At 39.5% G+C, this 15,202-nt stretch overlaps 2 protein-coding genes across 7 annotated transcripts in view; one reads left to right on the top strand and one right to left on the bottom strand.

The window, feature by feature from the left end:
- Window positions 1–1,744: 1,744 nt before the first annotated feature.
- Window positions 1,745–6,060, bottom strand: galk2 (galactokinase 2). Of its 2 annotated transcripts, none has more exons than XM_005728020.2 (11): window positions 5,999–6,060; window positions 5,093–5,329; window positions 4,925–5,013; window positions 4,516–4,639; window positions 4,283–4,376; window positions 4,014–4,160; window positions 3,703–3,801; window positions 3,433–3,585; window positions 2,992–3,202; window positions 2,534–2,735; window positions 1,745–2,027 (listed from the first exon to the last, which is right to left on the bottom strand). In XM_005728020.2, exons 2-11 carry the CDS (start codon window positions 5,140–5,142, stop codon window positions 1,820–1,822), a joined length of 1,377 nt encoding a protein of 458 aa, XP_005728077.1. In that variant the 5' UTR covers window positions 5,143–5,329; window positions 5,999–6,060; the 3' UTR covers window positions 1,745–1,819. The 2 variants fall into 2 exon arrangements, with proteins under 2 accessions (XP_005728077.1, XP_005728078.1); XM_005728021.1 differs by lacking the exon at window positions 5,999–6,060 and adding an exon at window positions 5,909–5,960.
- The window catches only part of cep152 (centrosomal protein 152), a 14,328-nt gene continuing 5,065 nt past the window's right edge, over window positions 5,940–15,202 (top strand). For 3 of the 5 annotated variants that reach the window (XM_013909592.1, XM_013909593.1, XM_013909589.1), the window contains exons 1-20: window positions 6,411–6,476; window positions 6,586–6,703; window positions 8,613–8,722; window positions 8,852–8,912; window positions 9,055–9,354; window positions 9,712–9,859; window positions 10,158–10,298; window positions 10,644–10,783; window positions 11,037–11,237; window positions 11,373–11,520; window positions 11,621–11,712; window positions 11,809–11,972; window positions 12,080–12,281; window positions 12,394–12,498; window positions 12,584–12,714; window positions 12,808–12,936; window positions 13,013–13,313; window positions 13,406–13,663; window positions 14,220–14,351; window positions 14,430–15,083. In XM_013909592.1, coding sequence (XP_013765046.1) covers window positions 6,614–6,703; window positions 8,613–8,722; window positions 8,852–8,912; window positions 9,055–9,354; window positions 9,712–9,859; window positions 10,158–10,298; window positions 10,644–10,783; window positions 11,037–11,237; window positions 11,373–11,520; window positions 11,621–11,712; window positions 11,809–11,972; window positions 12,080–12,281; window positions 12,394–12,498; window positions 12,584–12,714; window positions 12,808–12,936; window positions 13,013–13,313; window positions 13,406–13,663; window positions 14,220–14,351; window positions 14,430–15,083 — 3,507 coding nt within the window. In that variant the 5' untranslated portion in view covers window positions 6,411–6,476; window positions 6,586–6,613. Of the gene's footprint in view, window positions 6,002–6,410; window positions 6,477–6,585; window positions 6,704–8,612; window positions 8,723–8,851; window positions 8,913–9,054; window positions 9,355–9,711; window positions 9,860–10,157; window positions 10,299–10,643; window positions 10,784–11,036; window positions 11,238–11,372; window positions 11,521–11,620; window positions 11,713–11,808; window positions 11,973–12,079; window positions 12,282–12,393; window positions 12,499–12,583; window positions 12,715–12,807; window positions 12,937–13,012; window positions 13,314–13,405; window positions 13,664–14,219; window positions 14,352–14,429; window positions 15,084–15,202 lie in introns of those variants that run through there. The other 2 variants (XM_013909590.1, XM_013909591.1) reach the window with 2 other exon arrangements.

Below are 15,202 nucleotides of genomic sequence, written 5' to 3'. Positions count from 1 at the left end.
ACTGTAGATGATGAGACATTCAAAGTCTTTGCGATATTACATCAAGGAACATTATCCTGAAAATTTTCCACAATTTGTATACAGGTTTTTTTCATATCCAATCATCTTACTCAACCTAATTAGCCACACTTTTGTTGACCCAACTTTTCTGAAATATGTTGCTGTCATCAAATTGAAATTGAAACAATGTTTTTCATCAAATGTCTCCGTTTAATTATTTGACATGCTTTCTAGGTTTTATCGTGTGGGTTTGTGAGATTCGCAGATCATCGCATTCTGTTTTTATTTACATCTTACACAATGCCCCAACTCTTTTAGGGCTGGGCTTGTAAATTACAAAAGGGAAGATTGCCCTGGCCACAAGTACAAAAAGCATCATCTTTAAAAACGATGCACTGAAACACACTTTCGTCTTAACATACATCCAATACTTAAAAAATAAGTATTGTAAATGCTGAACTAATGCTGCTGAATAGGATGGTAAGCACAATAAATTACAGATTTTAAACTTTTAATATATTTTACAGTTTGTGGCATATAGCATGCCACAATGACACTGCTCTGAGATCCATTGCCCTGTGCTGTGCCTTTAATAGTTTCTGTTAAAGACGGTTCTTTTCTATTTAATATTTCATCTCTGATTTGGCCTGAGTATATTTAAGGACAAAGTAAAACTGAAATGCATGGCTTGAGTAAGACATATGGAAATAAGGGAGGTTTGATCATACGTCAAAGAAACATCGAATAAGTGGAGAAGTTTTAAATGTAAAAAATTACTTAAACCATCGGTTTTTTGAAGTAGTTCATAAAAGAGATGCAAACACAGGCCAGGTAAAATATGATATAATAAAGGCATTTGAGCATTTTGCCATTGATGGATTCATAAGGAAAGAATGAGATATACCCCTAGCTGAAAACCCTCACATAGTGTTCTTCTTCTTTCGACTGCTTTCATTAGGGGTCACCACAGATTATCTGCCTCCATCTCAGCCTATCCTTAATATCTTCCTCTGTCACACCAACCCCCCCTGCATGTCCTCCTCCACCACATCCATGAACCTGCTTCCTCGTTTCCTCCTGCCTGGCAGCTTCATATTATAAAATAACCACTCTCTCCTCCACATCTCCAAACCATCTCTTGCCTCGCTCACAAACTTATTTGGATTTGCATTTTAACCATTTACTTGATTCATACTTAATTTTTTATTATCATTTTACACGAATAACATGTAAAAGGGGCCACTTTTATGTCCTACGAACCCCCCCCCCCCATTTCTTTTGCATATGATATATGATGCATAGACCTCTAAGCCTCCAACAATCACTGCTCTTTTGTGAAGTAAAAAATGTTACTGTGCAGAAGTTAACATCCAGCATTTGAGCCTTTTGAATGTCTTTAATACACTTACAACCCCAACAGTCTGCGTTTCCATTGATGCACATGGAGAGAGGGTTTTGTTTGCCTTTTAATGTTAGTGTCTGAAAATTTAATATAGATGAATTTTATACAGCACAAGTTTGTTTTGGTTGTTGTTGTTGTTCTCACATTTGCTTTCTTTTTGTTTATGAGAAAAATGTGCAGACAGACAATGACTTCTCAACAAAATCTTACATTAGAACATAATAATAAAAAAAAGAACATGTTTGAATGCACCCCGGAAGCAAATTTTGGCCCTTATTTTCCAGCATGATCTATATAGAGGAAAAAGGTAAATTTATCAGTCATCATATCATTAGTCACAAGTGCAAGAAAAACCCATTTATTTCTGAAACTGAAACTGAATGACTGCAGTATAAAATCAGAAATGGATTATGAAGATCACTCCTCGAGGAAAATTGCAGCTCCACCACCTGGCTTTGATACAAACAGACTTTGTTTTTCCATCGCTGCCCTGCGTGGATCAGGGAGGTAGTATTCTTCTCTAACAGCTTGTAAGAAAGACTCCACCTTTTTACTGGGAACCATGGAAACGGCACAGCCTCCCCACCCTGCTCCTGTCAGGCGGGAACCCACAGCCCCTGACTTCCTGCAACCACGAGAAAAAACAAAAAGACAACATATTTCAGTATAGTGCTAAGTATGACACTTTAATACTATTATTCCTCTAGGAAAGATGTGAGGAAGGAGTTGCACGTACATCTACAGTCATGCTAGTGGTGTGAGGTTCTACTTACTGTAAGCACTCAGCAAAGAGCTAATGCTAACACGAGTAGAAATCATACAGCCCTTGAATGACTAAGTCCATCCTTACTGCTTCCAAAGGAACTGAGAGGGCAAGTAGCAGCCTGGTTCTGCTATTCTGATGCACTTGATTAATTGATTGTCTTTTATAATTAGAACTGGGACACATGAGAGACTGTATGCAAACTAGATTATACTTATAGTTATTATATTATAGTTTGCATTGTGGATTTTTATTAATTGAGATCTTTTTTTTTGGTAAATGAACCTAAATACCTCTAAACATTCATTGGATAACATCCAGGTTTCTCTCCCAGGCTGTGCAGTAGTGGGTTAGTTTGCAGTACTCACAGGCAGATATCAACTAATTGGTCCAGTTCAGGGCAGCTGCACTCGTAGAGGTCTCTGCAGCTTGCGTGGCTCTGGTTCATCAGCTCTCCCAGTAGCCGCGTGGCATCGGCGGGTTCAGAGTCACACACGCTCTTAAACTGTAGGACTCGTGCAGCTTCCCCGTACACATGTTTGGCTCGTTGGTGAAGCTTGAACTGCGTCACTGAGAGAAATAACAGGAAAAGTGTTCCAGCGAAAACCTTAATCTTAAACCTGTTTTCATGAAACTGGAAATGAAAAAAAAATCTAATGTGATGGAATAACCAAATACTTGACTATCAGCAGAAAATAATATATTAAGAGTTGCTTAGTATTTACAAGAAAAATGTTCTGAAAGAAAGAAATGTAGCTCATTTCACTCGGGTAGAAGAATTTGGTTGGCTGGAAATTTAGTTCACCTAAATAAAGGTTTTACTTACTGTCCTGAGTATTAGCGCTGAGCAGCTCTGTTGAAAACTGCTCCGAGGTGATGCCCAGCACCTTGCATATCTCCTCTCGGCTGTAAGGCTCAGGATGCAGCACCTCGGCCACCAGAGCCAGCATCTCCTCCAGGGAGGCCTTCAGCTCCATCTGAACATGAGCCAGCTTCAACAGCCTGCTCGAGTCCACACCCCGCGCCTGGGCCAGCATCTGAGTACACGTGATGTTAACTTTGAATATTACAAACTTATCACACATGTTTAAAGTTTAAAGCGAAGCGTGAGGCTGTTCATCGCTGTGTTCTTGGGTTAAATGTTGTGCTCCGTTGCCTTTGAAAGAGCACATGAGTCAAACTAAATTCAATATTAAATTGAACCTCGGGAAACAAAACAACATATATAACAGATATTTCAGGAATGCATCATGGCAACAAATAGCACCTTCGTGGCAATCCGACACTCCACCACACGGATGTTGTAGTGAGAAGAAGCAGCTTTGTTCATCTCCACGCAGCAGTTGGAAATCACAAACACGGCACCATCAGGGAGTTTGACATCGGTAGCATGCAGGGGCTGGAACTCGATCAGCTTTGCCTGGCAGACAATTCAAAAAGTTTAGCCAGCAATACTGAAGTTATAATTTGTTTATTTAGTGTATTTTAGATGTGCCATATTCGTTAAACACAGGTCAATGGCGGTCGGGCTACATACAGTCCCTGCCTCTGCCAGGAATGAAATTGACTGGTCCATGCCTCCTCCCTCTGTGCCAATGTATCGCTCGCTTTTGGCACAAATCTCCGCAAGAGCCACCTGGTGAAATACAAAGTTTTCCTTGTTTAAGCAACAAATCCAGGAGAATGTCTAACTCATGAGGATTCACATTATAACAAATTAAAAGACAATATGGATTAGGAGTCATATTCTTTGTGATTAATTGTTCATTACCTGTTGAAAGCATCATTTTTGACTATTAACAAAAGAAATTAATACATGTTTTTGGTTTGGTTACAAAGAAGCTTCACCTTGGAGAGGGACTTTTGGTTTGCCTCCATTGTTACGAGGCCAGAACAACAAACTAAGGCACTAGAACTGGACAGGCCGGAGCTCGGAGGGATCGTTCCATCTACGACACAGGACATCCCCGCTAAATGGTTTAGCCCAAACTTCTCCTGAAAGAAAAAAAAAATCTAAATGTATCATGTTACGACTTATGACGCATTTAGTACATGTTATAGTATTCATTTTTTGCCATTCCATAATTTAAGAGTATAGAACTCATCACAAAGCTTACCTGAATACCTTTAACCCCACAGAGAAAATAATAATACCACTGTGGATCGTCTCTATCTATGGCAATTTCCTCTGAACACGACACACTGAAATCCCTGTATAATGACAAACAACAAGCTTTCTGAGAACACACACTCATAATGTACAGCTACCATTGAATAAATTACACAGGCCAAAAACAAACAAACAAAAAATATATATTTGGGGCCGTTACTATAAGTGTTCACATCTCACTTGTATTTAGGATTTGCGTTGGCCAGCTGGATCTTCCCTGAATCGTTCACTGACACAGCTGTGAGGATATTCTGCTCGATGGCCATTGGAAGCACAGAATAGCCACAGTAATCAATATGTTCACCTGTTAATGTGACAAATATGAAAAGATGTATGTGACAGACCGTGTTTGACTGGTACCACTAAAAAAAATTCCTGGATAAAAGTTGCAAACAAAATCATAATATTACCACAAATGTTTTACTTTGAAACAAGGTCAAAATATTAAGAACACCCACTGGCAGAACTACTATTATCTCCAGAGGATATATGGGTATACACTGTATTTATTCAACAGATACAAAATAGATGGAGCATATACAATAATGCAATCAGTATACAACACATGCCACATAAAGTATGAAATTACCTATTAGGTTTACCCTTCCAGGTGCAAATGCATAGAAGAGAGGAGATTCCCCATACTTTGACTCAAAGGTTTCTTTTAAGTTTTTCATCCTGCAAAATGACAAGAAAAGCAATTAAGTATCATAATATCATACTCTGAGAATCACTGCGTAACCTCGTTGCTTCTCACCTCTCGTTAGCAGTTATCTTTGTCTTTAACTTGGGCGGGTTTGTGGCCATTTCTACCCGTTTTAAAGTAATTGTGAGTCCACTTGTTGTCAGACAGGAGAGCTCAGAGCTTTCACATATCCGGGTTTAGATCAGCTGACTGTCACAAGAGGCTCCCGGATACCAAAATGCTGAACTCTGGTCGGAGCTCAGCTGAGTTTAGCGTCTGTCTACAAAGGAAGAGCTGACTCTGAAGCAGCTGAGGCAGCAGAGGCAAAATGCGGAAGTTAATAGACGGAAAGGAGGCGGGTCTTATGAGTCGACGTCCACAAATCTGAACGGAGTAACTCCATATACTGATGAGAACGGTCATTCATAAATTTGATGCACAAAGTTTCTTTTTTTTTTTTTTTTTACAGTAGCCTACTTTAAATTAATTAGCTTTAATGTTAACGTCAATGAACTTCAGTAAAAAAAAATAAACAAAAACAAAAAAGGTAATTAAAATAACAGAAATGTAATGCCATATTTTTGTGATCAAATTCCCAGGTTCGACTAACCTGATTATAATATCTATTTAGTAACCCTGTTCACGGTTATCTTGAAATTAGCTGCTATGTCACTGTTTAACCACACGATGGGAACATCAGATTGCTTTTTAAAAATGCCAGCGATGACGAAGTTTTCATAAAAGTGTGGCTTTGTTTGCACTTAAAAATTAATACATGTTGACCATGAATAAAAAAGGAGGAAAGAAAAACAAAAAATAACATAAAAGAGCAACAACAAACATAACATTTTATATATAATTTCCAAATATTCTCGATAACTACATTACCCATAATTCTAACGACTTTGTTACCATGGACACGGGGTTAACTAGCTCCGGGGTTCTCAGCAAGAAAAGAAATCTTGTAAATAGCTTCACCTGGTATGTTTTGTTACGCCAAAAAGCATTTAAATTAATATTTTCGTGTCGGTGAATTAGCGTCAGTTGTGGTGATAATGAGTAAGTCTGTGTGCAATCAGATTCTTAAATCTGCTCTGTCTCAAAGAGTCTCAGTGGTTTGGCGCTGCTAACGCGCGCGAGTTTTCAAAGTGGGCGAGTCTAACAAGGTACGGCCAGCAGGAGTTAGCTTTGTTCGCTACAAAGTTAGCTTCCATCTTAAATGTTCGTAAACTGGCCTATAATTTGGCATTAAACCTGCGTGTCTTATTAAACGTGTTGGGCATATGTTTCCAGAGCTCGGCTGGATCGTTTGTTTGGCATGTCCAGGTTTACCGCTGGCTAAAAAGCCTCACTGTTTTGTAATAAACAGTGCAGCATGGCTAACAGTTAAAGCTAATACTCAATAAAGGGTTACGCAGTTCAGCAAAGGAGACATCTGGCGTCTTTTAACTAACGGGTAAGCTTTGATATATATTTCTAGCTGATATCAATGCGTAATTTTAGTTAACTTGAGTTTTTAACTGCTGTCAAAGATAAATTAAGTTTTGTTGTTCCTGTTTTCCTAGGATCCCCTAAACGACCAGGAGGGTGTGCATGATGTCTATTGATTTTGACAGTGCTGCTCTTCAAACCCAACACGATGAAGAGGAATACGACCAAGAGGACTACGCCAGAGAGCAAGAGGTGCAACACTCAGATCTACAGCTTTTCAGAATTATTCAGATAACATCTGTCTGATAGTTGTGCATCCAGTTGTTGGACTGAGTTCACATTCGGCATGCACCCTGAATTTCTTAGGATATTTACAATAACAATTTGATGGATATTATTTATTTACTTTGTTATTTAGTGCCCATTTAGCTAACTGAGAAAGCATATTGTGAAAACACGATTTGTCTTTCGGCTCTTCATCTAATTGTCTTTAAACATATTTAGCCAGCTGACTCTGCTTGTTTCATCGCGTATTGGCTACAGCCATCATAGTTGCTGATATCAGTCAACACAGTAGAAAGCCTGTGCATGTTATTCAACATGCAAGAACACAACATCATGTCCAGCTAATGCTAAAATTACAAAATGATAAGAAGCCATTATTTATCTCAGCTTACTTTACATTTACTATCACTGTGTACAGTGATTGTATGTTTACCAAATTGGACTACTACTGTTAATCTTACATTTCTCTTTGTGAGTTTGTAGTGCTGTCTGGGGAATCATTGACAAGTGCATTGTTTGAATTTCACAAGCACTGCCTGCTTCAGTTACTCACTGTTATTACTCACAACTACAATCTGTTGTGCTGTGAGCTTGAGCTATTATTGGCTCAAGGAAAAGGCCTCCTTCCAGGTGTGTCACACTGAAACCAGCTCAGCCCTTTGGCTTCCCCACTTTCTATTTGGGTTACTTGGCTTCAGGAGAGAGAGTGAAGAAGCATTTGCTGATCTTATAGAGCTCAGCATAATGGGCTTTAAATAGTATTAATTAAATAGATTTTCATTTCATTTATTTTTATTTTTTCTTTTTTTTCTTTTTTTAGGCTATAACCTACTTATAATACACTAGCTCGTTATGGATAATGTCTGCCAGCAGTAACTGGAATGTTTCTGCTCCAGTTAACTTCGCTATATGTTTTGTCTAAACAATGGAGGTCTTTGGGAGGCAAACAAGACAATACCACAGGGAGCCGACAACATGCCAGGCACATTTTGGATGTTTTACACAGAAGGCCTTCTCTACAGGCAGATTAGGCTGGGGGTTATCTCGTGGTTTCACAGCTAAAGTAGAAATGCCTTTTCAAATTTTGTTGACTGTGTAAGTGGGATAATATGGGTCCTTTGGTTGTGGACACAGTGGAGGATCTGAGGAGTATTCAGCGGTCCTTATGGGAAGTAAGTCCAGCTGGCTCTGCTTGTTTCAACACACATGGCTGTTTGTTATGTAACTTTGGTTAGTCTGTTACTGAAGAGTTTGGGTTTTTTGTGTCATTTTATTTGTAAGAGTCAAAATATTAAACAAGGGTACATTTGAAAAGCCTTAATGAGAATCAGTTTTATTTCAAAGTAAATTTACACATATGGGTTCTAAACCAGTGATTAACATAGGAGTAAATTCACCCATTTAGGTCACAAAATACAAATACTGCCATATGAGCACAATGTGCAAATATTTAAATAGTAGACGTTTTTTGCCATATAAAGATTGGGCTACACTGTGCAGTGCAAAATACAGTCAGAGAGTGCAAATACTTCCATGATTAATCATTTAATCAAAGTTTATCCTTAAATCTCACATGCAAACAGAAAAAGCTTCTGAAAGTGTTTTAAGGTATAGCCTGAGTCATTTTGATTTAGTAAATCTGCACAGCATAATGTAATGATATTTAATATAACAAGTATTTCTCAAAACTGCAGCTAAATAATAAAAACACACTGCATAAGACTTACAGCCTTTTAAGCTGTCAGTGATTGCTTAGCTCTGGTGTTTTTTCCTCTATGTTACTTTATAACTCAGTTGCGAAGCAACCATGGTGACTCATTTCCATGTGCTATTTTCTCTCTTTCTTTTTTTTTTCTTTTTTTTTCCTTTCTCGCAGCTGCACAAGCTGCTCACAGACCTGCCTGATGACATGCTTGAGGACAGCATTGACTCTTCCTCCCCAGAGCTGGATTACACTGCCTGCAGTAATAAAAACACTGGCAACAGGTAACACATGTTGCTGCTGATGACACTATTGGTAATGTCACATTTCGAGAACTCTGGGTGTGGTTCAAGACAAGCAGATTTGTTGTCACTGCAACATTAGTTATCATTTGTTGTGCTTTCTCTACTTAGCCCACAGTCCAGCTGGACTCGGCAATGGTCTGATCATCCAAGGCCAGCCCCTCATACACAGGTAGACTGTTAGTTTATGTTCAGTAGTAGATTTAGGGGCCTAGAATATTTTTGCCATTTAAAAAAAAATACAACTCATAAATGGTGCATACAAAAAAAGTTCAAAAGGGAAAGAATCACTCTCTGTTATTGTCTCTCTAAAGAACTATGAAGATCACTATGATGAAGGGTTGAACAATGAGTATGCATATAAGGACGGAGCTGCTCGTATTAATGGACATCGGAGTCCCCCTCAAAGTCAACCACTGCCTCACACCTGGAACCAGGATCATCAGTTCACACAAGCAGATTATACATGCACAAGCATGGGCACAGACAAAATGACAGAGACCAGTGATTTTTCCACCGAGTTTGAGTCTAAACCATACCCTCAGGGTGCCAGTAATCATGTGGAATATAATGGAGAAAGAGGATGCATAGACAAGCAAAACCACCAATTTCAAGTGAGTGGACCATTTAATTTCAAAAGCATCCAGAAGGTCGTAGCTGTTATTGTGCTGTTCTTTCCTTTAAAGTTTTAGGTCTTAATGCCTCCAAATCATTTGAATAAATAGTAACATGAAAGGGTTTCTAGTATTGTTTTTAAAAAAGCAGCATTTTATTCCAAAAGAATCATACATTACTTGTGTGTATGAAGTTTCCTCAAATGTCATTTTAAATTAACATCTTGTTATCTGGCAATTTGTAGTTTGTGCATTTTTATTTTTTTTATGTTTGTATGTTTTGTTTGTGTATTTTGTGTTTTTTTTTAAATACAGCAACATTTTCACTACTTTCATACTATGTTTCTATGTTTAAAGTCTGAAGTATGTGACAGAGGTGCAAATCAGTACAAGGTGAGCTACAATCCTCATCATCCTGCCCATCAGCCAAACATGTTTAAGCCACAGGCTGCTCCACAAGGTCAGTTTGACCATCTGCAGAGAGATTTCCTTGACTCGACACAACGTAAGTCTTACTTTCATTGACTAAATAATATAACTGAGTACACTGACATGTAAATATAAACTATTTGATGAGATGTGTGCCTGTTTCAGGACTGCAGGTGGAGATTGTCAAGTAGCTTAATCTGTTACAAGGCATTTTTTTTCTTCTAGTTGTATGCATAGTCTAGCTGTACTGCAGAAAGGTGTAATTTGTATCGCCAGTGGTTTTAAAAAAAAACATAAAACGACATTGCTTAAATCGAAAATGTCTTCACAATTAAAAATGACTAAAATTAAACACTAAATGATCTTTGTTTCAGAAAATGCTGACCAGGAGCAGCTTGCCCAGCTGCAGATTTTGAACAAAGCTCAACAGAGGCAAATTGAAGACTTGGAGCGAAAACTTGAGGATTCACGGCGTAACATGAGATACCTCGAGCATCAGTTTGTAATCGTCAAAGGTATGTTCAACTTTAAATGAGGGACATCTCACTTTGTTGCAGTACTTGAACAGTGATGTGATTTTGGAGATTTCTTTAATACTTTCAGGAAGAACATTTAATGTTGGTACTTAATTTTTTTTACAAGCATAATAATAATAATAATAATAATAATAATAATAATCCACTCAAAACCTTGGGCACTTGGGACTTGAGAGGGATTGTCAGTTTATATAACTGAGATTAGTAGAAGGAAATGTAAGTTTTTCTTTAGTTGGTTAAAACGTCTGCCCCCTTGTGGCTGTTAGTGATGTAGCACTTCTTGCCAGATGTACTGATGGTCCTTTTAAAAAATATTGTCCATAGATGAAAAGGACGGCCTAGCAGTAAGTTTAAGGGAAGCGAGTCGATTGATTGAAGAAGCCAAGGAAAGAGAGGTCCAAATGCAAAACAAGCTGAAGGCAATGGAGCAGCAAATACAGATCCTCACTGAGAGAGACCACGAGGTGCGTTCTGTGCTGACAAACACTGTTTTCATTCTATTTTCTTAGTTATTTAATGCTAAATTTAAGACAGTAATAATATTTAAGTATAACTATTAAAGAAACATGCTTTACAGATTTAAGAATTTAATATGAAATTTTGCATACAAATGTGTCTAAACTAGCTCTGCTTACTGAAACATGATGCATGACTGAAACCTTTGTATGAGAATGCTTCTTTTTAGTGTATACAGCAAAGGTTTTCTTTTGTTTGCAGAACATGAAGAAACAGAGGGTGGCAGATGCTGCGGTAGACAGCATGAAGCAACAGATGTTGGAGCTTCGCCGTTCTGACACGCTGTCCAGAGCGCGGGAACAGCATGACAGAGACCTTGCCGTCATAAAGGAGCAGCATGAGGCTGCTCTGTTAGCCCTGCAACAGAAGCTGGACTCTACCTCTCAGGCTTTGAATGAACAGGTCTGGAGTTTTATTGACATAGTATTAGAAAATGGAACAAGTTAACCATAAGTCCATTGTTTGTCATCAGACAAATTTTGATCATATTATTATTATTGTTAAGTCAGGGTGTGTTTTTTGTTTTGTGGCTTCCAGCTTGATATTGGTCAGAAGTTACGGGAGCATGTGAAGCTGTTGGAGCGCCAGAGAGAAGAAGAGCAGCTGGAGAGAGCTAGAGTGGTGAATGCACTCACTCAGCGTCTGGAAGAGAGTCAACAACAATGTGCCAAGCTGCTGCAGACAAGTGTGTGAACTCCACATGAACATTACTGAGCAGCTGACACCCACATTACCTTATTCTTGCTCACATTTAATTGATCTAATTATCTGTTTTTTATTTTCAGATTCAGTGCAAGAGATGAGTCAAATGCAAATCAAACTACAGCAGGCACTGTCAGCCAAGGCCCTGAGTGAGAACATGAACAAAGTTTTACAGGTTTGTCCTCAGATTTTTCTAAAGCACAACTACTTCTGTGACTTCTGATGAACAAGCTGCACAAATGTTTTGTGTTTTTCCATTTTCACCCTAAAGGAGGATATGGCTGATCTCAAGGAGCAGATCACTCTGTATGAATCTGCAGTGAAGCACGGTGTCATTGTGATAGACCTAAGCAGCAACTCGGAGAACCAGCTGTCTGAATCCTGTGTGGATTTGGGGTTGAAGAAAACAAACAGGAAAAATGGCACACTTAATAGGTAACCGTGTGAATACAGACCAGTCATTGTGATCTGTATCTCTTCCCCTCTTGGGCTGAACACTCCAGAGTAACCTTTGGAAACACATCTTTCTGTTGTTTTGTCAGTACTGCTTTGGCTCACCTGTCAGACTCTAAGCTGCCTAAGGATGAGGCTTTAAGGTTGCTACGAGTAGAGATGCAGCGCTGCCTGGGTAGTTTAAAGGGGAAGCGGCAGAAGATCAACCAGCTGCAGGAGGAGCTCCAGCAGTGTCAGCGTCGAGTGAATGAAATGCAGATTGAATTAGATGAAAAAAAACTTAACTCTGAGGTGAGCGCTGACTCCTGAAAATTGTTACTTTTCTAAACTTTGGTTAATTTTATAAAAGGACTAAAAGTGGGTGGGATTAGGTGACTGATGCAGACATTTTTGATTTACCCAGATGAAAGAAACCAGCCAGAAGAAACTTCAAGACATGACTGGAGACTCTCAAAAAGAGTTGATGAGGTTACAGGAGGACAAAACACACTTGCAGGAACAAGTGGAGGTGGGTTGACGTTTGTTGCCAGACTAATCATGTTCTTAGTTTTTTGGCTAAGTCACAAAAGACTGTTGTCTTCTCCAAACTGCAGCTGCTAGAAAAGAAGAATCAGGAGCTGAAAGAAAACGAGGAAAAACTGAAGTCTGCCAATTCTGAGTTGTGCACCAAAATGAGGGAAATGATCCAGGAGCTCGACCAAGAAAAGCAAGAAGCTGCTGAGAGGCAAAGTTGACTCTTTCTCTTCCTCCTCTTTCTTGGGGCACGTGTATTTTCCTGTTATGTGTATTTATAAGTATATGTGCTTCTTTTGCTTAGATCTGAGCGGATTCATCAGCAGTACAGGAATGATGTGGTTAACAGGATCAGAACAGAACTCATGCTGGAACACGATGCTCAGGTAGAGCGGCTGACGACACAGCACCAGCAGCAGCTTCAGCAGTTACAGTAAGTCTCCTGCACCTCATGCTAAAAATATAGTTGTTTTCAGACTTTTGTGGATATTTTTCTATTTTTTCCACAGAAGCCAGCTCTCTGAAGCTAATGATAAGATGCTGGCGGTACAAGAATGTTACATATCTGTCTGCAAGGAGAAGGACTTGCTTGAAGAAAGCATCCGCAGCGGAGAGAAGGAGGAGAAGTTGATCAGAGAGGAGAGTGGCACAGCTATGCAGAAGCTGAGAAGTGAGCTTGAGGCTCAGCATCAGGCCTCAGTTATGGAGCTGAAAGCTGTCTGGTCCAAAGAGAAAGAGGCTGAGTTCCAGCAAACACTGACTTCTCATTTAGCTTCCACTGAGGCTGCATGGAAGGAGGAGTTGCAAAAGGTATGACTATTAAAATGTATTCCTATCTCCCTCATTCGACTAATATTGGTTTCATACAACACTTATTTTCGTCTGTTCTACTTTTTATACAGATGGAGAAGACCTGGGCCCAGAGGTTGGAGGAGGCTACAAGAGAGCAACATCAAGAGGTTGCTGAGACAAGCTGTCAGACGGATGAGAATGAGGTCAGTTGGACAATTTCTGCTGAGGAGTTGGACTCCAGGCTCAGTGCCCAGAGACAGCAGCTGCAACTGGAATCTGAAAATGTCAGAAGGAAAGCTGTGGAGGAAGCCAGGAAACGAGTCCAGAGAGAGCTGCAGGAGAAACACCTGGACGACATGGCTAAACAAGTCAGTGCATTTTTGTTTTATGATTGTATTTCAAGAGAAATATTAAACATATTTTAATGGTCATCAAAATACATGTGCATGTGTTTTGAATTATTAAAGTAGACCTACTTTAATTTGAAAAGGCTTGATGACTGTCAAGTGATTGGGCTGTAACCAAACAAAAAACCCACCAGCAACGCAGTTTGAGGTCTTTGGCTTTGTTTTTGTGCTACGATCACAGGCTGATAGACTGATTTGGACTAGCATCCCGTACAGACCAAGACTTTGGTAAATAATTAAACATTTCACCAGATATTGACACATTTAAAATAAATAAATAAATAAAAAATCACCAGAGTGCGGAATATGACATTTCAGACCCTTAAAGTCAACTTCATCTATTTAAGGTACAGAGATTTAAACCATCAATTTTAGTGTATATTACTCACAAGACTTGGTTAAGTTATTTTCCACCATTATGTAAAAATGTTTATATCATAATGATAGTTCTTTTCCTCTTTGACATGATTATTTGATTCAGTTAATGGACATAAAAATGCGTTTGTGTTTGTTTCAGGTTGAAGGGGCAGTAACCAGAGCCTATAATCGCTGGATTGAGGATCTCACTTCACTGCCAGAATATCAAGCTGCTCTACAAACTGAGAAGGAGAAATGGGAACAACTGCAAGAAAAACACACCCAACAGAAGGTATGAAAGAGTTTTTGTCCTTTATTTGAAAGTGTCACCGCTGTTGTCTGGGTTTATATATTTATTTAAATGTTTTAGGTGTCCCAAGCCCTGAAGGAGGCGGAAGAGCAGTGGCGCAGGAAGCACAAGAACCAGCAGGAGGAGAACGGCTCTGGGCCACAAAGGATGGAGGAGCTGCAAGAGGAACTGGCAGCCCTCCAGAGCCAGCTGGAGCAAGTGACCAGAGAGCAAGCTGCCTTATTGAAAGCTGAGCTGGCAGGAGCGAGAGCAGCCTGGAACAGAGACAAACAGCAGGAGATCGCCATCATCAAGGCCCGCAATGAGCAGGTATATCAAGCCAAGCTGCAAGAGCAGTGCAAAAAGCTGGAGCAGGCTGTATTCCAAGCCAGAGAAGATGCTGATCTCCAAAAGAATGAGCTGCTCCTACAGATGGAGGCCAAGCTTCAGCAAACTGTGAGTGCTCGTGAGGAGGAGTGGCGATGCCAGCATGCAGAAAAGGAAACGATCCAAGGAAAGCAGATAAGAGATGAACTACAAGCAGAGCTTCAGACTGCACTCGCAGAGGTCCAGGCACAACTTCTCAGGAATACCAAAACGGATCATCAGGGTACTGAAGACACTCGGAGGACCAGCGGGGCTACATCAGAGGCTACAATAACACACATCATCCAAACTTCATGCAGAGACATAGTCCAAAGAGCAGTAGCCCAGGCTAAGAAGGAATGGAAAACAGTGAGTTGTTATATTTCTAAAGAATATATAAATGATAAATGTATAAATTAAGTTGGTGTGCAAAAGGAAAAGATTAGAGTAGCCAGAGATGAGTAAGAAATGTTTTATTACAAGTACTG

The sequence above is a fragment of the Pundamilia nyererei genome, unplaced genomic scaffold, assembly GCF_000239375.1.
Source record: "Pundamilia nyererei isolate P.nyererei 1_Seehausen unplaced genomic scaffold, PunNye1.0 scaffold00027, whole genome shotgun sequence".
NCBI classification, from domain to species: Eukaryota; Metazoa; Chordata; class Actinopteri; order Cichliformes; family Cichlidae; genus Pundamilia; species Pundamilia nyererei.
This window is presented reverse-complemented; position numbering and strand designations above follow the sequence as displayed.

Excerpts from the sequence above, each read along its gene's own strand:
- galk2 (XM_005728020.2), bottom strand. The coding sequence starts at position 5,142 with ATGGCCACAAACCCGCCCAAGTTAAAGACAAAGATAACTGCTAACGAG. Across the intron at positions 4,640-4,924 it reads TGGAAGGGTAAACCTAATAG|GTGAACATATTGATTACTGT; the intron begins GTAATTTCATAC and ends TCACATTAACAG. Across the intron at positions 3,802-4,013 it reads ACCAAAAGTCCCTCTCCAAG|GTGGCTCTTGCGGAGATTTG; the intron begins GTGAAGCTTCTT and ends GTATTTCACCAG.